The 22,980-nt window shown below is 45.2% G+C and overlaps 1 protein-coding gene across 4 annotated transcripts in view; it reads left to right on the top strand.

Moving 5' to 3' along the window:
* LOC118365766 (MAGUK p55 subfamily member 3-like) overlaps positions 1-22,980 on the top strand; it is a 33,633-nt gene that overhangs the window by 3,325 nt on the left and 7,328 nt on the right. For 2 of the 4 annotated variants that reach the window (XM_052490758.1, XM_052490756.1), the window contains exons 2-13: positions 5,532-5,589; positions 5,825-5,943; positions 10,047-10,124; positions 10,810-10,890; positions 13,108-13,245; positions 13,794-13,875; positions 15,036-15,121; positions 15,315-15,389; positions 17,668-17,864; positions 18,806-18,870; positions 20,258-20,278; positions 22,200-22,241. In XM_052490758.1, the coding sequence (XP_052346718.1) occupies positions 5,553-5,589; positions 5,825-5,943; positions 10,047-10,124; positions 10,810-10,890; positions 13,108-13,245; positions 13,794-13,875; positions 15,036-15,121; positions 15,315-15,389; positions 17,668-17,864; positions 18,806-18,870; positions 20,258-20,278; positions 22,200-22,241 (1,021 nt within the window). In that variant the 5' untranslated portion in view covers positions 5,532-5,552. The remainder of the gene's footprint in view (positions 1-5,531; positions 5,590-5,824; positions 5,944-10,046; positions 10,125-10,809; positions 10,891-13,107; positions 13,246-13,793; positions 13,876-15,035; positions 15,122-15,314; positions 15,390-17,667; positions 17,865-18,805; positions 18,871-20,257; positions 20,279-22,199; positions 22,242-22,980) is intronic. The other 2 variants (XM_052490759.1, XM_052490757.1) reach the window with 1 other exon arrangement.

Here is a 22,980-nt window from a genome sequence, read left to right as displayed (position 1 = left end):
GCCCGTCTAACAGCATGGTGCCTGTCAGACAGTATGGTGCCTGATACACGGTATGGTGTCTGTCACACAGTATGGTGCCTGTCAGACTAGGAGACCCCTGCTGTTCCAAGAGAGAGGCTGAGGCAGGTCTACTCAGGCCAAGGTTACAACCTTGCTGTCAGCACAGGAGGTTGGTGGCACCTGAATTGGGGAGGGCGAGTTCATAGTAACGGCTGGAAAGGAATAAATGGAATGGTGTCGAACTCATGACACCATTCCATTCACTATAATCCAGCCATTATTATGAGCCGTCCTCCCGTCAGCAGCCTCCTGTGGGTTGTCAGGTATACCCAGGCCTCTAATCAACACCCTCATTAATCGCCTGGTTACGACCTAAGTTACTGATGCTTCTGCTACCTTGCTCAGGCCCCATGTGGGCCTGCGAAGCGCTGTGTGTGTGTGTGTGTGTGTGCACGTCTCTCCGTTTGTTGCGTGTTTCCCTGCCCTGTCCTCAGGTGTCTTTCTATCTGCATGTCTTAGAGGCCCTTTCTTTTTCGAACCTCATATTTTGGTGTACCTTTGTAACTGCCTGGTTTTTTTTTAACCTGTTCAGTTGAGAGTAATGATGCGGTGTGTTGAGGCACTGTGAGCCCGTCTTTCCTCTCTTCTCTCTGCAGCTCCAATTCTCTCGGCTGTCTTTGTGCTTCGATTTATTAGGCATTCACACCCCGTCTTTCTTAACCTCAGTCTCTGCGCATATAGGGAAATGAGACATTCAAATTGGATCTCTCTGTCTCTGGTCCCCATCCACTGACTCTGCTGTTCAAAGGAGCGGATAGCGGGAGGAGGGGAACTTTTAAAAAGGAAACATACCCATCGTAGGTCATAGGCACGTATAAAACATGCAAGTGAATGGTGATGTTGTAGCTCTCATGCTGGGTTTTGTCACGAGTTGTCCTTGATTATAAACTGGGTGGTTCGAGCCCTGAATGCAGATTGGCTGACAGCCGTGGTATTAAATGTAATGTAAATGTACAACGGGTAGGACAAAACATGCATTTTCACCGCTCTAGTTACATTGGTAAGCAGTTTATAATAGCAGTAAGGCACCTCGGGGGGTTGTGGTATATGGCCAATATACCACGGCTAAGGGATGTCCAGGCGCTCCGCGTTGCGTCATGCTTAAGACAGACCTTAGCCATGGTATATTGGCCATATACCACACCTCCTCGGGCCTTACTTCTTATGTATGCTGCATCAGCAGGACAGCTGCCAACTGTCATATTTCTAAGAATGCTCTCGTGCTGGACTTTTTCAAGAGAGTATAGGGCCTCCTGCTTCGGTTAGATTGTTACCAACTGTCATTTTGATGTCCAAGAAAGAATTCTGGTCTCCAAGAAAGAATTGTGTTCATGCCTCTTCTTTTTGTCTTCAGTGTCTTAGTGAAAAATGGCCGCCCTTGTGGTTTTGGCACTTGGGAATAGAAGTTTCTATTCTCACAGTAGGTACTAAACAAGAAAGAGGCATTCCATCCTCCCTCCCCTCCTTACCTCCTCATCCTCTCATCTCTCCATCCCCCTCTCCCACTGTTCATAATTCAGGAGCTGGTTGCTGTCTCAGTAGGAGTTAAGCCTGCTGTAATTACGTAGCATCGCAGCCAGCACGGTGAGGAAGGATCTGAAGCACACTAGGAGAATACACTCTAGGTTACAACACTGGACCTGTAAAGAGCCATTATTGCACCTGCTTAAACCGTACACGAAGAGCTCTCCACCTCGCCAGTTATTGTGCACGCAGAGATGAATGCAGCTTGTCCTTATAATACATCAAATACAGCTTTTAAATATCACATATGTTATGCTGTATAACCGTTTCCACGAGTGGAAGCTCTGTTTCTGCCAATAGAGATGTGAACGTGGGCCATGGATGTGTCAGTCTTTTGCATGAGAGAGAGAGAGAGAGAGAGAGAGAGAGAGAGAGAGAGAGAGAGAGAGAGAGAGAGAGAGAGAGAGAGAGAGAGAGAGAACAGGGCAATGCATCATTATCCAAACCTATACTATGTTTTATTTTGGTTTGACACGGAAGTTTAGCATCAACACCCTCGCGGGTGAGTGAGAAACACCTCCATCTACTTTCTCTGCCGCCTACCTCCTCCTTTCCCCTCTTCCCCTCCAGCTCCATCTATTACAGTTACTTGTGTTCTCTCTCTCTCTCTCTCTCTCTCTCTCTCTCTCTCTCTCTCTCTCTCTCTCTCTCTCTCTCTCTCTCTCTCTCTCTCTCTCTCTCTCTCTCTCTCTCTCTCTCTCTCTCTCTCTCTCTCTCTCTCTCTCTCTCTCTCTCTTTCACCCCCCTCCCTCTCTCTCTCTCTCTCTCTCTCCCTCTCGCTCGCTCGCTCTCCCTCTCTCAATTCAATTCAAGGGGCTTTATTGGCATGGAAACCATATGTTAACATTGCCATAGCAAGTGAAATAGATAATAAACAAGAGTGAAATAAATAAATGAACAATAAACATTACACAAAAGTTCCAAAGGAATAAAGACATTTCAAATCTCATTTAAAATGTCTCCCTCACACACACTCTCTCTCTCCCTCTCTATCTCTGTCTGTCTAGCTGGTTGGCTGAGTTGATGTTGAGGATTCTGTGTATAGCTTGAACAAGTCAGATCCTTTGTGGCCTCACTGTTTGAAGTGCCTGCCTGGCATCTGTGAGTGTGAGTGCGACCTGTGAGTGGATCTGCCTCTGTCTTCATTGTTGCTGAGCCTGTGTGCGCGTGTCTGTGTTTTTTATGGGTGTAATGGGGGTAATTCAGATGCGTAAGATGCACGTGCAGAAGTGGTCGTTGTTGTTTAATCAAGCCTGTAAAACTGTTAGTTGATTTTCAGTAGCGTTACAATGGTGTTGAATCAGCTGTGGCTGTAGGGGTGGCATCAGTGTTAACACTGGCCTTGCTGGCAACAGTGGCTGAATATAGTCTACAGTACAGTGACACTATGCCGCCCACAGTCTAGACATGCGTTCCAAATGGCACTCTATTCCAATAGTACACTACTTTCAACCAGGGACCATAGGGCTGTGGTCAAAAGTAGTGGACTATATAGAGAATAGGGTGCCGTTTGGGACACAGAAGTCTGAGAGGGAGTATACTGGCTGGCTGTCTGTGATGTGAAGGCAGGATAAAAGATGGAGTGCATAAGGAGGAGTGAAGATGGGGATTGATCCGTAGGCCTGGTGTAATATTCCTCTGCGTTGCCGTACATTATTGTACCATATGCCTGGGTTACCCCAGGAGGAGAGGGGGAAGAGAGAGGGCTGGGGGAGCTGGGAGAAATATGCTGATGCTGTATTGGAATCAGTGTTTTTTTGTATGTGTGTACACTTCTTTTTTTATCCAAAAGGGTTCTTTGTGGAGGGATAGGGTTCTACCAAGAACTGTTTTGATATGAAGAACTGGTTTTGGAAGACAAGGGTTCTAGCAAGAACATCCTAAGGCACGTTTTTGGAAGAAAGGGTTCTTTGATAATTCTTTGGAAAGCAAGAAGGGTTCTACTTTACCCAGCATGCTCTATTGCAGGGTGAATTTCTGAATTGTTTGTTTTAATGTCTGTGTGTTTGCATGTACATTGATTGAGTGATCCATTTGATGCTACACAAAGATAAAGAGCATACATTTTTCTAAACTAGTCTAATCTGTTAGTTGGACTTATTGCACCCGTTACTGAGATGTTTTTTTTTCCCAGTTTAGATGACTGAGGTAGTCTTAGTATTTAATATTTTCTACCATGGCAGTCATTCTGAATAGAGGTTGCGGGTGATTTAAAATTCCACTTGTTGGATATCCTAACTCTGGCTGGATCCCAATAGGAATTAAACATCACTTTTCAAGCCAGCATAATGTTACTTGCAGGACTGATGTGGCCTGTAAACCTGGAGATTCCTAACACCCCTGTATTAGGTCAGGGGTTCCCAAACTTTTTCACTCAGGCCCCCTTTTCCAGCATTGGGGAACATCCAGCGCCCTCCATGCGCGTGCGCCACATCAATTTCTATGGGCACAATCACCGTTTGCAGATTTAAAGCTCCTTTCACAGAGGGTTCTGGTAAGAACCCTCCAAAGATAAAAGGGTTCTTGGTAAAAACCCTTCATGGAGGGTTCTAGGAAGAACCCTTCATGGAGGGTTCTAGGAAGAACCTTTAGACGATAAAATGGTTATTGGTAGATCCCTTCATAGAAGTTTCTAGGTAGAACCATATAAAGGACGTTCTCTAAAGAACCCGACATGAAGGCTTCCAGGGAGAACTAGATGGTTCTACTTAGCACCTTTTTCTCTAAGAGTGTACTTTAGAAGTAAACACAATATAACATCTGTTTTGGGAGAATATTCCAGTTGCAGTATTTGTTATATTTTGAGGGGTATATTTTGTTTTATATAAGCATTTTGCTTCATCCAGGACATGCCGTAATTCTCCCTGCCAACAGACCAGGGAGCTTTATGGGCATTCATTGTCAGTTTGACAGTGAAGGAATGGCTGTTTAAAGGGGTATATCGTCATGATTCTCACACAGTTGACAGCAGACTTGAGTGTAAAGGATGTGGTTATGATGTTGGTGTTCGTAGGCAGACGAAGCAGAAAGGACAGATTCAGCAGACACGCACACTCACACGCACGCACGCATGCGCACACACACACACACTCATTCACTCACTCACTCACTCACTCACACACTCACGCGCACACACACACACACACACACACACACACACACACACACACACACACACACACACACACACACACACACACACACACACACACACACACACACACACACGCACGCACACATAAACAAAGCCTCCTTTGCCATGCCCTGGAGCCCACAGCACAGCACAGCGGACACGGTGCTAGCAGTCAATGTGATGAATGGTGCCCGGCTTTGAGAATGTATCACGCTACTTTATGTCTCTATCTTGTTAACACACACACACACACACACACTGAGGTGAGGCGTTGGCTGGTTACTAGAAGTCTAAGACGCAGGCTAGAACCTGTCTATAAAGGATGTACTGAGATCATTAAGAGTATACCGCTCTCCAGATCCCAGCACATCTGTTCCACACACACACAAACACACACACACACACAAACACACACACATGGAGGTACACACATCATTAGAGTACGCAGTACTTTTAGGATCCCCTAAAACTGTCTGCAAAGCCCTTAAACAGTTTTCACCCAGTGACATTCTCTTTAGGAATAACACAGTGTGTATATATTTTTTCTATTTCACCTTTATTTAACCAGGCAAGTCAGTTTTAAGAACAAATTCTTATTTTCAATGACGGCCTAGGAACAGTGGGTTAAATGCCTGTTCAGGGGCAGAACGAGATTTGTACCTTGTCAGCTCAGGGATTTGAACTTGCAACCTTTCTGTTACTAGTCCAACACGCTAACCACTAGGCAACCCTGCCACCCATGTATGAGATGAAGAGACCTAAAGTATGAGTATGTGACTCATTTGCATCCATTTTCTCTCCTTCTCTCTGCCAGGCCTCAGCTTTTTGCTGACCCATGAAAGAAGCCATGCCGGTCCTCTCAGCAGGCACAGGTAAAATGAAATACACCACACATGCTGCAAACTTTATGGATCAAAATCGAATCCCAGGCTTACTATGTAGCTCAGTTGGCCAGGGTAGCGGGTTTTGACTGAAAATCTCTTTGGATAAAAGCGTCTGCTAAACGGTATCTGTTATTATATATTACATTACTCGTTCCGATCTGAGGATGTAAACAAAAACGGATCCCAGTTCCTTCATCCTCCCTCCTCTCCTCCTCCTCCACAGGCCTGCACGAGACTCTGGCCCTTCTGACGTCCCAGCTGCGTCCTGATGCCAACCACAAGGAGGACATGGTCTTCCTCAAAGACGTCTTCAGTGAGAAGAGCCTGGGCTACCTCATGAAGGTACACATAAGACTGGGTAGCAGGGGCGCATCTTTTGTTTTAGAAGTGGGGGGACATAACTAATATATATATATAAAATAAAATAAAAAAATATATATATACAGTGGGGCAAAAAAGTATTTAGTCAGCCACCACTTGTGCAAGTTCTCCCACTTAAAAAGATGAGAGAGGACTATAATTTTCATCATAGGTACAATTCAACTATGACAGACAAAATGAATTAAAAAAATCCAGAAAATCACATTGTAGGATTTTTTTATGAATTTATCTGCAAATTATGGTGGAAAATAAGTATTTGGTCACCTACAAAACAAGCAAGATTTATGGCTCTCACAGACCTGTAACTTCTTCTTTAAGAGGCTCCTCTGTCCTCCACTCATTACCTGTATTAATGGCACCTGTTTGAACTTCTTATCAGTATAAAAGACACCTGTCCACAACCTCAAACAGTCACACTCCAAACTCCACTATGGCCAAGACCAAAGAGCTGTCAAAGGACACCAGAAACAAAATTGTAGACCTCCACCAGGCTGGGAAGGCTGAATCTGCAATAGGTAAGCAGCTTGGTTTGAAGAAATCAACTGTGGGAGCAATTATTAGGAAATGCAAGACATACAAGACCACTGAAAATCTCCCTCGATCTGGGGCTCCACGCAAGAACGGTGAGCAAAAATCCCAGAACCACACAGGGTGACCTCGTGAATGACCTGCAGAGAGCTGGGACCAAAGTAACAAAGCCTACCATCAGTAACACACTACGCTGCCAGGGACTCAAATCCTGCAGTGCCAGACGTGTCCCCCTGCTTAAGCCAGTACATGTCCAGGTCCGTCTGAAGTTTGCTGGAGAGCATTTGGATGATCCAGAAGAAGATTGGGAGAATGTCATATGGTCAGATGAAACCAAAATATAACTTTTTGGTAAAAACTCAACTCGTCGTGTTTGGAGGACAAAGAATGCTGAGTTGCATCCAAAGAACACCATACCTACTGTGAAGCATGGGGGTGGAAACATCATGTTTTGGGGCTGTTTTTCTGAAAAGGGACCAAGACGACTGATCCGTGTAAAGGAAAGAATGAATGGGGCCATGTATCGTGAAATTTTGAGTGAAAGCCTCCTTCCATCAGCAAGGACATTGAAGATGAAACGTGGCTGGGTTTTTCAGCATGACAATGATCCCAAACACACCGCCCGGGCAACGAAGGAGTGGCTTCGTAAGAAGCATTTCAAGGTCCTGGAGTGGCCTAGCCAGTCTCCAGATGTCAACCCCATAGAAAATCTTTGGAGGGAGTTGAAAGTCTGTTTTGCCCAGCAACAGCCCCAAAACATCACTGTTCTAGAGGAGATCTGCATGGAGGAATGGGCCAAAATACCAGCAACAGTGTGTGAAAACCTTGTGAAACAGAAAACGTTTGACCTCTGTCAACAAAGGGTATATAACAAAGTATTGAGATAAACTTTTGTTATTGACCAAATACTTATTTTCCACCATAATTTGCAAATAAATTCATAAAAAATCCTACAATGTGATTTTTTTTCTCATTGATGAAAATTACAGGCCTCTCTCATCTTTTTAAGAAGGAGAAATTGCACAATTGAGAGCTTTGTGTGGGAGAACTTTTTTGCCCCAGTGTGTGTGTGTGTGTGTGTGTGTGTGTGTGTGTGTGTGTGTGTGTGTGTGTGTGTGTGTGTGTGTGTGTGTGTGTGTGTGTGTGTGTGTGTGTGTGTGTGTGTGTGTGTGTGTGTGTGTGTGTGTGTGTGTGTGTGTGTGTGTGTGTGTGTGTGTGTGTGTGTGTATATATATATATATATATATATATATATAGTACCAGTCAAAAGTTTGGACACACCTACTCATTCAAGAGTTTTTCTTAATTTTTTACTATTTTCTACATTGTAGAATAATAGTGAAGACATCAAAACTATGAAATAACACATATGGAATCATGTAGTAACCCAACAAGTGTTAAACACTTTCCCTTGATGACAGCTTTGCACACTCTTCGCATTCTCTCAATCAGCTTCATGAGGAATGCTTTTCCAACAGTCTTGAAGGAGTTCCCACATATGCTGAGCAATTGTTGGCTGCTTTTCCTTCACTCTGCGGTCCAACTCATCCAAAACCATCTCAATTGGGTTGATGTCGGTGATTGTGGAGGCCGGATCATCTGATGCAGCACTCCATCACTCTCTCTCATGGTCAAATAGCCCTTACACAGCCTGGAGGTGTGTTTTGGGTCATTGTCCTGTTGAAAAAAAAACTAAGCGCAAACCAGATGGGATAGTGTATCGCTGCAGAATGCTGTGGTAGCCGTGCTAGTTAAGTGTGCCTTGAATTCTAAATAAATCACAGACAGTGTCACCAGCAAAGCTCCTCCACACCATCACACCTCCTCCTCCATGCTTCACGGTGGGAACCACACATGCGGAGATCATCCGTTTACCCACACCGCGTCTCACAAATACACGGCGGTTGGAACCAAAAATCTCCCAATTGGACTCTGGAGCATAGGGCAAAGTTCCTCCGGTCTAATGTCCATTGCTCGTGTTTCTTGGCCCAAGCAAGTCTCTTCTTATTATTGGTGTCCTTTAGTAGTGGTTTCTTTGCAGCAATTCGACCATGAAGCCCTGATTCACACAGTCTCCTCTGAACAGTTGATGTTGAGATGTGTCTGTTACTTGAACTCTGTGAAGCATTTATTTGGCCTGCAATTTCTGAGGCTGGTAACTCCAATGAACTTATCCTCTGCACCAGAGGTAACTCAGGAGAGCCAGTTTCATCATAGCGCTTGATGGTTTTTGCAACTGCATTTGAAGAAACTTTCAATGTTCTTGACATTTTCTGCATTGACTGACCTTCATGTCTTAAAGTAATGATGGACTGTCGTTTCTCTTTGCTTATTTAAGCTGTTCTTGACATATATATCTTCTGTATACTGTACCACCTCTAGCTTGTCACAACACAACTGATTAGCTCAAATGCAATAAGAAGGAAAGAAATGTTAATTTAAATGTATTCTACGTGACTATCAATCAATCAATCAAATGTTTTTCTAAAGCCCTTCTTTACATCAGCTGATGTCACAAAGTGCTGTACAGAAACCCAGCCTAAAACCCCAAACAGCAAGCAATGCAGGTGTAGAAGCACGGTGGCCAGGAAAAACTCATTAGAAAGGCCGGAACCTAGAAAGAAACCTAGAGAGGAAACAGGCAATGAGGGGTGGCCAGTCCTCTTCTGGATGTGCCGGGTGGAGATTATAACAGAACATGGCAAAGATGTTCGAATGTTCATAGATGACCAGCAGGGTCAAATAATAATAATCACAGTGCTTGTAGAGGGTGCAACAGGTCAGCACCTCAGGAGTAAATGTCAATTGGCTTTTCATAGCCGATCATTCAGAGTATCTCTACCGCTCCTGCTGTCTGTCGAGAGTTGAAAACAGCAGGTCTGGGACCAGGGAGCACGTCCGGTGAACAGGTCAGTGTTCCATAGCCGCAGGCAGAACAGTTGAAACTGGAGCAGCAGCTCATGAAGTTTGTTGAGCGAATGCCAAGAGTGTGCAAAGCTATTATCAAGGCAAAGGGTGGCTACTTTGAAGAATCTCAAATATCAAATATATTTTGATTTGTTTAACACATTTTTGGTTACTACATGATTCCATATGTGTTATTTCATAGTTTTGATGTCTTCACTATTATTCTACAATGTAGAAAACAGAACAAATAAAGAAAAACCCTTGAATGAGTAGGTCCAAACTGTGTCCAAACTTTTGACTGGTACTGTACCGGTATATATATATTTATTTTATCCAGTTGGATAAACAATCCAAACAGCCTACCTGACCGCTCGGAGGTGTCCGCATGGTCCTAAAGCACATCTTTGCCCGGTTTGTATCACATTCCAATTATAAAACCAAAATACAAATTCAGAATGTGGGGGAGGCATGTCCCCAACGTCCCCAGTGAAAGTTGTGCCCCTGCTGTGTGGCAATGTTGCCAATGTTAATGGAAGTTATGGTACACTTATGTTGTTTAATTTGTGTATGTGTGCGTGCGTGTGTGTTTGACCTCCCTGACCTCTCCTGTGATTGGCTGCGTGTTGCAGATCCATGAGAGGCTGAGACAGTACGAGCGCCAGAGTCCTACACCTGTCCTTCACAGTGCCGCCTCCTTGGCTGAGGATGTAAGTTCAACAATGTACGCACACAGACACACACACACACACACACACACACACACACACACACACACACACACACACACACACACACACACACACACACACACACACACACACACACACACACACACACACACACACACACACACACACACACACACACACAAACAAGGAACACACACACCACACACACTGCCAAAGTGTGAAGCACCCGTCCAATAGAGTCGGTCCCAGTGTGTTTGCTGAGACAGAGGAGCGGTAGATGCAGGTAGTAAGGTATGGAGATTTATAAGGTTACAGTGCGGTAATATGTTGTGGTCTGAAATAGCTGATTCATCTAAACACTAATGAGACTCTCTCCACATCCTGCCTCTCCTCTCTCTACTCACGCCAGTTAAGTGGAAAATTGCTGAGCCGTAGCTCCTGGCTGCTTTTTCTCCTGTGTGTGTATTTGTGTGTGCAAGCACACTCTGTTTATTGCTGCTTTAGGCAACAGCCGTGCAACTCTACAGTATATCTATATTTGTGGATTCTATTCCAGACTATTACTGCTAATAGTCTGCTACACTTTCAGAATATATCTGCTACATATTTCAGTTATATCCCAAGCCCACACTGTTGGACACACAGGTTTATACCAGGTCAGAGGTCATGGTCTGACTGACAGCTCTCTTGTGATTGGCGGCAGGTGGCAGAGGAGCTGCAGAGTGGACCAATGAGTGTTGAGGAGAAGGAACTCCTACAGCTGTTGACGTCCCCCCATCTCAAGGTGAACAAAAACACCCAATACACACAGAGAGAGCTGGTACTGGAAGGTGGGGCTATTCATGTATCCATTTGTATTGGATCGCTCAATCTGTCAATCTCTATGTACACTAAGTATACAAACGTGTTCCTAATGTTTGGTACACTCAGTGGTGGGAAAGGTACCCAGTTGTCATACTTGAGTAAAGGTAAAGATACCTTCAATAGAAAATGACTCAAGTAAAAGTGAATGTCACCCAGTAAAATACTACTTCAGTAAGTCACAAAGTGGTAAATATACTTAAGTATCAAAAGTCAATCTAATTGCTCAAATGTACTTAAGTATAAATAATTTCAAATTCCTTATATTAAGCAAAGCAGAAGGCCACATTTTCAATTTTATTTATGGATAGCCAGGGGCAAGCTCCAACTCAGACATAATTTACATAATTCACAGCATGTGTTTAGTGAGTCCCTGTAACGATGTATGCCGAGAGTCGGAAGGAGCAAGTTCAGGGAGTGAATAAATTTAATAAATAAACAAACATGAACAAAACAAGAAACAGACACAGACACAATAACGCCTGGGGACGGAACCAAAGGGAGTGACATAAATAGGGCAGGTAATCAAGGAGGTGATGGAGTCCAGGTGAGTGTCAATAAGTGCTGGTGCGTGTAATAATCAACAGTCTGGTGACCCAGAGGCCAGAGAGGGAATATACGTGACAGTCCCCTAGATCAGAGGCAGTAGGGATGACCACTCTTGATAAGTCTGTGAACCTTTTCCTGTCCTGCTAAGCATTCAAACTGTAATAAGTACTTTTGGATGTCATGGAACATGTATGGACTAAAAAGTACATAATTTTCTTTATGAATGTAGTAAAGTAAAGTACAGATTAGAGGTCGACCGATTAATCGGAATGGCCGATTAATTAGGGCCGATTTCAAGTTTTCATAATAATCAGAAATCGGTATTTTTGGGCGCCGATTTGCCAATTTTTTAAAGCTTTATTTAACTAGGCAAGTCAGTTAAGAACACATTCTTATTTTCAATGACGGCCTAGAAACGGTGGGATAACTGCCTCGTTCAGGGCAGAACGACAGAGTTTCACCTTGTCAGCTCGGGGGATCCAATCTTGCAACCTTACAGTTAACTAGTCCAACGCAATAACGACCTGCCCCTCTCTCGTTGCACTCCACAAGGAGACTGCCTGTTACTCGAATGCAGTAAGCCAAGGTAAGTTGCTAGCTAGCATTAAACTTATCTTATCAAAAACAATCAATCATGATCACTAGTATCTAAGTATCTGACTGAGCGGTGGTAGGCAGAAGCATGCCCGTAAACAGTCTTTCAAACAGCACTTTCGTGCGTTTTGCCAGCAGCTCTTCGTTGTGCGTCAAGCATTGCGCTGTTTATGACTTCAAGCCTATCAACTCCTGAGATGAGGCTGGTGTAACCGAAGTGAAATGGCTAGCTAGTTAGCGCGTGCTAATAGCGTTTCAAACATCACTCGCTCTGAGCCTTCCAGTAGTTGTTCCCCTTGCTCTGCATGGGTAACGCTGCTTCGAGGGTTGCTGTTGTCGTTGTGTTGCTAGATCGAGCCCAGGGAGGAGCGAGGAGAGGGACAGAAGCTATACTGTTACACTGGCAATACTAAAGTGCCTACAAGAACATCCAATAGTCAAAGGTTAATTAAATACAAATGGTATAGAGGGAAATAGTCGTATAATTCCTATAATAACTACAACCTAAAACTTCTTACCTGGAAGACTCATGTTAAAAGGAACCACCAGCTTTCATATGTTCTCATGTTCTGAGCAAGGAACTGAAATGTTAGCTTTCTTACATAGCACATATGGCACTTTTACTTTCTTCTCCAACACTTTGTTTTTGCATTATTTAAACCAAATTGAACATGTTTCATTATTTACTTGAGGTTAAATTGATTTTATTGAGGTATTATATTAAGTTAAAATAAGTGTTCATTCAGTATTGTTGTAATTGTCATTATTACAAAAAAAATCAATCGGCCAAGTAATCGGTATCGGCTTTTTTTCGGTCCTCGAATAATCGGTATCGGCGTTGAAAAATCATAATCGGTCGACCTCGAGTACAGATAGACCAAAAAACTACTTAAGTAGTACTTTAAAGTATTTTTACTTAAAGTACTTCACACCACTGCTCAGAATACAGTTCTGCAATTCTAACATTGATCCTTCTCTCTCTGTCATCTCCCATCAGGCCGTTTTGTCAGTTCATGACACGGTTGCCCAGAAGAACTTTGACCCCGTGTTGCCACCGCTGCCTGACGACTTCGAGGACGAGCTGGAGGAGGAGTCAGTGAAGATTGTCAGACTGGTCAAGAACAAGGAACCACTGGTGAGTCATTGTAACAGAGAGGATGACAGAGAGAAGAGATAAAATTGTAGAGGATGGGAGGATGAGGGGGATGAGGAGATATAGGGATGGGGGAAGTGGGACTGGGGCTGTGTTTGATTGATTGATTGTAAAGAAAACAAAAGAATACAAGAAAAAAGGAAGGAACAGAAAGAATAGATGGGAAGAATTTATTTATTTATCAGTTATTTTACCAGGTAAGTTGACTGAGAACACGTTCTCATTTGCAACAACGACCTGGGGAATAGTTACAGGGAAAAAGAGAGGGATGAAAGAGCCAATTGTAAACTGGGGATTATTAGGTGACCGTGATGGTTTGAGGACCAGATTGGGAATTTAGCCAGGACACCGGGGTTAACACTCCTACTCGTACGATAAGTTCCATGGGATCTTTAATGACCTCAGATAGTCAGGAAACCCGTTTAACGTCCCAACCGAAAGACGACACCCGACACAGGGCAGTCAGTGTCTGCTGGCAAATGAGGATTACAATCCCGGGAGGAGGAAACATCCATCTCTCTCTGTTCCAGGGGGCCACCATCAGACGGGATGAGACCACAGGGTCTGTGATCGTGGCACGCATCATGAGGGGCGGGGCTGCAGACCGGAGTGGTGAGTGATTCAGTCCCATGCTGTCCCTCTCTGTGTCTGGTCTTAACCCATACTGTCTGACACCTCCTGATTCATCATCCCCTTCCTCTGTAACTTGCACAGACAAGACACAAAGTAAGTTTTTGTTGGTCTGTCAAATGAGATCTATGGACTGCTCGGATAATATTGCCGGACATAATATGTCTGAAAGCATGGCTAACCGAGACAATGTAACTTAGACAAATAATCAGAGGTCTGGATATAAATGGCAGTATACTGTAGCCTAAATTATGTCAGTGGATATACATTTTAATGGTAACATCCTGTGTAGAAAATGCAGCTGGGAGATTCCCGAGATGTTGCAGAGATGAAAGCAGCAGCGTAGCGAGAGACAATGGTAGACAGAGAGACAGACAGATGAGGACCTCTGTCGTTATCAGGCTGTTTGAAGCTGCGTTCTGTCTGAGAGCCAATCACATATCACACATTGCACACTCTCTCCAATGAGCTGACCACTGCTGTTACCATGGAAATACCATCTAAAGACGTGCGTGTCTTTAGTATGTTTGGTGTGTGTGTGTGTGTGGGGGGGGGGTCAATAGAAAAAGGGGCATTACCATCTGTCTGTTTCTCTGTACTGTACATTATGTGCTTATATGCCTGTCTGTTTCCTCATAGCATCCCTCTCTCCCTCTCTGCCCTCCCTCCCTTGCTCTTTCTCCCTCTCTCCCTTTCTCCCTCCCCTTCTCCCTCTCTGCCCTCCCTCCTTCTCTCTCCGGTAATGAGATGAATTGATCCTATCGCTCATCCCTCTTTGTCAGGTTTCACTGTTGTGACTGCAGTAGATTATGACTGAGGAGAGTGATACCACCACTCCCAAGCCCTATTGTCCATATCTCATCCCAGTTAATAGTGGTATGATTGATATAGTACACCTGCTACTGATACAGTGCTGTGCAATATCTCCTCGATACACGATCTGGTGTGCAACCCAAATGGCACCCTAATCCCTATACAGTCCACTACTTTTGACCAGATTCTATAGGTCCTGGTCAAAAGGAGTGCCCTATATAGGGAATAGGGTGCCATTTAGGGAATAGGGTGCCATTTGGAACATAGGCATAGATCTCTACTACAGCTCGCCTGTTGTCTCCCCTCACCACCTCCTCCCCTCCATCCAGGACTGGTCCATGTAGGAGACGAGCTGCGGGAGGTCAACGGCATCTCCATCATTCACAAGAGACCTGATGAGATCAGTCAGCTTCTGGTGAGACTAGAGTAGAATACTTTGTCTTCCTATTATTTTAGACCACTAGCTCCTGCAGCGCTGTTTTCCTTTGATTTCTGTTGGCAATACATGCCGTATCAACTCTGTCGGGAAGATACAGGAGTTGAAACTGTGCTCAAATTGAGTTTCTGTGAAGCTAACATCCTGCTCCTCTCTGTGTGTTGCCGATCAGTCCCAGTCTCAGGGCTCCATCACCCTGAAGATAATCCCAGCCGTTAAGGAGGAGGACCGCCTGAAGGAGAGCAAGGTGAGGAACACAACGGTCTGGGCACGCTCAGTACAGACAAACACAGACTCTGCTCTGGAATGGAGGAAGGGTCAGAATACGACCTGGGCTCAGGCTCACACATACAGTTGGAGAGTCAATGGCAGATGAATTAAAACAGTTGGTGCCAAATGCACTGAGATGTGTAGGTGTAATTTGAGACGAGTTTCAGACACACTACGTGACCCAAAAGTATGTGGACACCTGCTCGTCGAACATCTAATTTCAAAATCATGGAGTTGGTCCCCCCTTTGCCGCTTCAACAACCTCCACTCTTCTGGGAAGGCTTTCCAGTAGATGTTGGAACATTGTTGCAAGGACTTGCATCCATTCAGTCATAAGAGCATTAGTTAAGTCGGGCACTGATTTTGGGCGATTGGGCCTGGCTCGCAGTTCTAATTCATCCTAAATGTGTTTGATGAGGTTGAGTTAAAGGCTCTGTGCAGGCCAGTCAAGTTCTTCCACACCAATCTCGACAAACCATTTCTGTATGGACCTTGCTTTTTTGCATGGGGCATTGTCATGCTGAAAGGAAACGGCCTTCCCCAAACTCTTTGCCACAAAAGTTGGAAGTACAGAACTTTCTAGGATGTCATTGAATGCTGTAGCGTTAAGATCTCCTTAAACTGGAACTAAGGGGCCTAGTCTGAACCATGAAAAACAGCCCCAGACCATTATTCCTCCTCCACCAAACTTTACAGTTGGCACTATGCATTGGGGCATATAGCGTTCTCCTGGCATCCACCAAAATCCAGATTTGTCCATCGGACTGCCAGATGGTGAAGCGAGGTTCATCACTCCAGAGAACGCGTTTCCACTGCTCCAGAGTCTGATGGCGGTGAGCTTTACACCACTCAAGCCGTCTCTTGGCATTGCGCTTGGTGATCTTAGGCTTGTGTGCGGCTGCTTGGCCATGGAAACCCATTTCATGACCCGCCCGACAAACAGCAAAAATTTGATGAACTGACTTGTTGGAAAGGTGCCATCCTATGTGGCATCCTATGACAGTGCCACGTTGAAAATCACAGAGCCCTTCAGTAAGAGAATGGAGTAAGAGTAAGAGAACTGTATCTGAATGCGGTGCCTCGGATGAAATAAGCCGCCATTTTTCATTATCAATGGAGAAAAAGCTCAAAACTGTGGAGGACGGCCGAGAGAGGGGATGGTGGGATTTGTGTGAAGCATAAACACAATCAGAGGTTCAAGCACTCGCCCTAATCAGCAGGTTAGGAAGAGTACACAGCCATTCTAGGAGGGACTCTGCCACAAATGTGCTCATTTGATCTTTTCCAGCTCCGAACAGCGTGGTGGCGAGTCGATCTGCAAGTCTGATCTAGGCAAGCAGTGAGGAGCGCACATAACAATACAGGCTCCAGACATCACAAGCCAGCAAAAAGCAACTCATGAAACAAGTTCCACACTCATGAAACAAATAAACACACAACCTCGGGTGATGTATAGCTGTTTGCTATATTAGCCACGACTTACCGTTCTTTGTGCAGCTTCAAATGTCGAACAAAGTTGTAAATTGTTGTGCCTCTGTCTGTAATTTTCTTCCCGCATGTTTGGCAAATTGCAAATCCGTTTTTTGTTGATACAACGTCGTCTTTAAATCCAAAAATAATAATTGTGGGTATCATCTTTCCAAGGGCTCCATCTGAATTCCCCCGCCGACGTTCCTCTGCACTGCCACGCACAATCTGATTGGCTGCTGTCCGATTCAAACTCTAATCCGTTAACTGAAGAGTTGATGTGCTGCGCACTTTTTTAAATAGCATCATATTAAATATTTGGGCTTGGGGAGGGTATCAAGTCAGGTCGAGTCAGAAGGATCAGATCCCAATCAAGTCACGAGACATTGGTGTCAAAGTCGAGTTGCAAGTCATCATATTCCTGACTCGAGTCCAAGTCATGCGACTCGAGTCCACACCTCTGATATGTAGTGTATGTTGTATGCACATGTTCTTCATGCACACACACAGGAACATAATACAGATAGACTCTGAAATCTATTTACAAAAGCATCACTTGAGGTGATCTGTCAATTCTTTTCTATTACATACCTTGTATGTAATACCTTGTGTATTTCTGAGATGGTTTAACAGTTTGTGTGTGTGTGTGTGTGTGTGTGTGTGTGTGTGTGTGTGTGTGTGTGTGTGTGTGTGTGTGTGTGTGTGTGTGTGTGTGTGTGTGTGTGTGTGTGTGTGCGTGCGTGCGTGCGTGCGTGCGTGCGTGCGTGTGTGTGTGTGTGGTCTCTCAGGTCTACATGAGGGCCCTGTTTGACTACATCCCTGCTGATGACAAGGCCACGCCCTGTCAGGAGGCGGGACTTCCCTTCAAGCGAGGTGACATCCTGCAGGTGGTAACTCAGGACGACCCCACCTGGTGGCAGGCCAAACGGGTGGGCGACAGCAACCTCCGGGCTGGACTCATACCCTCCAAACTCTTCCAGGAGAGGTGAGACTAGGCAGAGAGGCCCATGGACAGGTGTTAGCTCATAGCTCAGAGAAGAGTCTTAAGTACAATATGAAAATAATCCGATCAAGCCTAGTTTTTGTACTGTACTGTGTCACATGATGCCTCTTATGCATATACTGTAGGACTCTTATATTAGGCGCAGTATGTGGACTGAATTGTTTTCAAAACAGTGCAGGTATCATCATAGAGCTGTCTCTATCTGTTCCATACTCATGTGATCCACTTTCAGTTAAATCGAGTATCAAAGCAGCTTGGATCTTAACACATGGACCTAAACATAGGCTGGAATGGGAACAGTCCATTATGTCAGTGTCATAATCCCTCAATAGGATGGATATGTAAACGTGTTGGGTTGCTCTGCATTGGGGGTATAAACACACCCAAGCCCCAACCCACTGCCCACTATGTATTCATCTTAGCTAAGCAGGGGGGAGTGATACCAGCGGCTGCAGCCTGATTGCGGACACACACTCACACACACACACACACACACACACACACACACACACACACACACACACACACACACACACACACACACACACACACACACACACACACACACACACACACACACACACACACACACACACACACACACACACACACACACACACTCCAACACTCACACTGTGTTGGATTAATCATGGTGGCTGAAATACAGAGAGGGGAACCTCAGGCAAGCCATGGGTTTAATCTCTCATACGAGCTTTGCTCCTTTTCACTGATAACACATACGAGGCAGGGGTCACATGTGTTATATCTCTCTGTCTCTCTCATGTCCTAATCTTCTCTTTCAATCTCTTTGCCTCCCTCCTTCACTGCCTCTTTTCCTCCTATCTCTGTTCATCTCCCTGACACTGCCATGCTCGCTCTCTTATTTCTTCTCTCTTTCTGTACCCTTCTGTACATTTTCTCAGACGGCTGGCTTACCGGATAAAAACGGGCACACTTCCGAACCCTAAATCCCCTAAAAATCCTACCTGTAAGTGTCCACAAAAAGGTGCTATCAAGAACCTTAAAGGGATAAACCCTTTGAAGAACCTTTTATGGTTGCAAGTAGAACCCTTTTGGTTCCGGGTAGAACCCTGTTGGGATCCGTGAAGAACCATTTCTAAAAAGGGTTCTACCTGGAACCAAAAAGGTTTTTCCTATAGGGACAGCCAAAGAACTCTTTTGGAACCCTTTTTTCTAAGAGTGTTACAGATATACAGACACGTGTTCGCTGTTGTACTCAATATCAAACTGAAGCTCAAGCATATCTTCTGAAGTATAACGTCTTTGTCAGTGATGGTTCATGTTCGTTTCTTTACAAGATGTAGATTTCTCCCCCAGATAGATGTGTTTATGTTGACATTTATTTACTGGTGGTAATTGGTGTCCTCGGGAGTATTAGTATTGACTGTTTATTCTCTGCTGTCATTCGGATGTGTTTTGAAAAGGGACGAGAGAGAAAGAGAGGGGGGGGGAGAGACGGCTTTGGGAGTGGGGAGAAGAGGGGGAGGGATCACAAAGATATGAATTAATCTTTCATGTCTGGTCCATCTGGCCGGTGAGCACAAAGTGTATCTTTATAGTGAGAGAGACTACAACAGACTAGAACCAATTAACAGGATGAGTGTGTAACAATGTCCATTTTGTCCACTTTGTCTCTCTCCTGCTGCTCTATGTTGTGGGGTAATAGTATTGGGTATGTCGGAATAGAAGTGGCCAGGTGAGTGTTTAATGAGAGCGGTGGCGCTTCGTGGTCCATAATCCACAGGCGATCCGATTAGGTCTGAGCCCCAGGGAGACAACAAGAGCTTACCAATATGTCAGCTAGCCGGCTATACCATGGAGGCCCATGTCTGTGTGGACTCTCTCTCTCTCTACCATTCTCTCTCTACCTGTCTCTAACCCTATCTCTATCTTTTCTCTCTCCTCTCTCTCTCTCTCTCTCTCTCTCTCTCTCGACCTGTCTCTCTTTTCTCTCTCTTTTCTCTCTCTATCTCTCTCTCGACCTGTCTCTCTTTTCTCTATCTTTTCTCTCTCTTTTCTCTCTCCTCTCTCTCTCTCTCTCTCGACCTGTCTCTCTCTTTTCTCTCTCTTTCCCTCTCACTTTGATTCATTTCCTTGCCACTAGTGAAGCTCATGAGGTTGCCTTTTTAATGTGGGTCAGAGGCTCGACCTCTCAATGACGTTATAGAACCGAGACTGAGACAGTTTGTGCATTTTAAAATCTATAATTCCCGTCTCTCTCTCTCTCACACACACATTTTTCTCTCATTCTCCAACTACTCACCTGCTAGAAAATTTATATTTTAGAGACCAATTTGTGCAACTGTTTGTCAAAGATTTCTCATCATCCTCCTTTCCCTCACTGCTTACCGCAGATGACCAAGGATGTGACAAAGGTGGGTATACTGGTACAGAGATGTCTGCAATCCTCCTTCTCTCTCTCTCTCTCTCTCTCTCTCTCTCTCTCTCTCTCTCTCTCTCTCTCTCTCTCTCTCTCTCTCTCTCTCTCTGTCTCTCTGTCTCTCTCCCTCACTCACACATAACCATGATCAGGGAATGAGGACAGTGTGCCACTAGTTTTATTGCCACTGTCAGTGATTAAACAGGACATTACTGCACATGGACATGCAGAGAATACTAGTAACCATCCACAATTAGGCATAATCAGATACATGGACATGTGGTGACAGTTTATGTTCTATTACTCTTCTATTTCTCCTGACTTCCATTTGACAATTTGAGGTCCGTGTTTTGAAAGTGCTTGGTATGACTATGAGAAGACGGCTACTGTCTGCTTGCAGGCTCCTACTAGAAGGTATATTAGTAGAGGCGTCAAAGCTCTCAGGAGTCTCTCTTTCTTTTGGTGTGTGTGTGTGTGTGTGTGTGTGTGTGTGTGTGTGTGTGTGTGTGTGTGTGTGTGTGTGTGTGTGTGTGTGTGTGTGTGTGTGTGTGTGTGTGTGTGTGTGTGTGTGTGTGTGTGTGTGTGTGTGTGTGTGTGTGTGTGTGTGTGTGCTGTGTATGTGTGTGTGTGTGTGTGTGTGTGTGTGTGTGTGTGTGTCGTGTGTGCGCCGTGTGTATGTGTGTATGTGTGTGTGTGTGTGCGCGCTGCGGGGGTGGATGAGACTCCATGGGCCCTGTACTGCTCTGCTTCCAGCTTAAATCCTCCCCCACTATAGCCAGCCTACGAGACCAGAATAGAGATTCACTGCGATTGCAGTGTGTGTGTGTGTGTGTGTGTATGTGCGTGCGTGCGTGCGTTCAAATAACGGACTGGACACACTCCAAAAAAATCATACTTTTCAAGATTATTTTAAGCATCTTAACTCATGTTCAGGTGTGCGCCCCAGCCTTCGTAAGATATTCACTGTCTAAGTCGTGGACCAGCACCTACCCTACCTTATAAGAACATTACGTAAAGCATATTATGGCAATGCTTAAAGAGCCCACACTTTGAGAGCCCGTACCTTATTGTATGTGTGTGATGCTAAGGCAGGCCTGCAGACTGGAAAGCACGGCCAATCACTTAAAGATAGCAAGGAACCATCCTCTCCATCATCATCAGCTTCTATTCTTTTGTTCTCTCTTTTCCTCTTCTCCTCTGCAATTCATCTTATTCCGTCTACTGCAGTTTGCTGTCCTCTTCTTCTCCTCACTCCTCTACTGTGTCTTGGCTGCCTGTTATTCTCCTTGCAGAGGATTTGCCGTTCACCCTCTCTCCTTCTCTGCTGTCGTCTTTTCTACTTGCCCCATTTTTCTCCGTCAGCTATTTTCTAATCAGTATCTCTGAGTTGGTGAATCTACCATTGTCAGCACTTTTGTTGCATATCCAGAGTTTCAGAGACATCAGATATTTTTTGCTTAGTTAAATATTGAATACAGGAGTTCTGGTGTTGTAAATTGCAAAGGTTTTTGTATGCTAGCTACCATAGCTTTGTGAGCTGTCCATTTCACAAAGCCATGTGTGTGGACCAGGGAGACCCAGTTCCCTTTTCCAGTCGACTGCCTCCAGACGTGCTCGGTGTGTCTGTGTGGTGTCTGTCAAACCTCCCCCATCATGGCTGCCACAGTGGCTGCGGGCTCCGGCTGAGGGCCTGTCCTGCTGAAACCTCCCTGCCCTGACCTGCTGGCTTAGTGACCTACCCTGCGCCCACCCCTCTGCCCGCCGCCCCCGCCTGCCCGACCCTGCCTGTCCTGCTTCGGGGCCCGCAGCCCCCCCTCTCCCCTCTGTACCTCCCCCCACCCCTCTGATCCTTCCTCGAGGTTACTTACCCTCCGCTCACCCCCGCCCCCCTCTTCTCCCTGCTTGCCTCCCTACAGAGGACTGTGATTGTGAGGGCTATTTCAATGGACAGTACATAGGTGAGAGCCTGCACGTCTTCCTCCTTCTGCCACCTTTACCTCTTTTGCTGTCCGATGTCTGTGTGTCCTCCAGGACCTTGCTGTGAGCTGCTGGCTTCACTGAACTGCCGGTTTGGGTCGGGGAATGTACGGGTGTCCTGAGGGTGGGACTGGCTGGAGTTGGGGTGTCTGTGTGGGGAGTGATGGAGAAGGGAGGAGAGAGGTGGAGAAAGAGGGGTGGTGGGGAGAGGCAATGCTGAGAGAAGACGGAACTGATCCCAGTTCATTAGATAGGGAAGACTAGTACTGAAGGAGAGAGTGTGCACTCCAGCACCAGATTTTCCAGCTTCATGCGAAAGAGGGGAGTTTAGTTTCTCACTCCTTCAGGTGGCGCTAACAAATCAGTCTCGTGACCTAATTAGTGTAATGAGAAAAGTGCTGAAGAGGGTGTGATAGAGTGCGAGTGCCAGACTTGAAAGAGTTTTATCTACAGTAGATATTGAGACATGGCTGCTATTGCATCTCTGTCAGACTTTTAACAAGTCTTGGGCTCATTATCAGTTCCCCAGACACCAGAGTAGCAGTCATTTCGGGGCATTCAAAAATATTTACTACTTGTTATCTACTACTTGTTGGATTTAACCCTCAAGCTACCGACCTTGGTAAATACAGTTTGCATCCAGACTGAAATTGCATTGGCACGACAACATAACGGTTTCCCCGTAAATCCTCGGCCCCCTGCTACCCTCCCACTGGCCTC

The sequence above is a fragment of the Oncorhynchus keta genome, chromosome 32 (genome assembly GCF_023373465.1).
Source record: "Oncorhynchus keta strain PuntledgeMale-10-30-2019 chromosome 32, Oket_V2, whole genome shotgun sequence".
NCBI lineage: Eukaryota > Metazoa > Chordata > Actinopteri > Salmoniformes > Salmonidae > Oncorhynchus > Oncorhynchus keta.
Note: the sequence above shows the minus strand (reverse complement) of the source record. Positions and strands in the feature narration are given on the sequence as shown.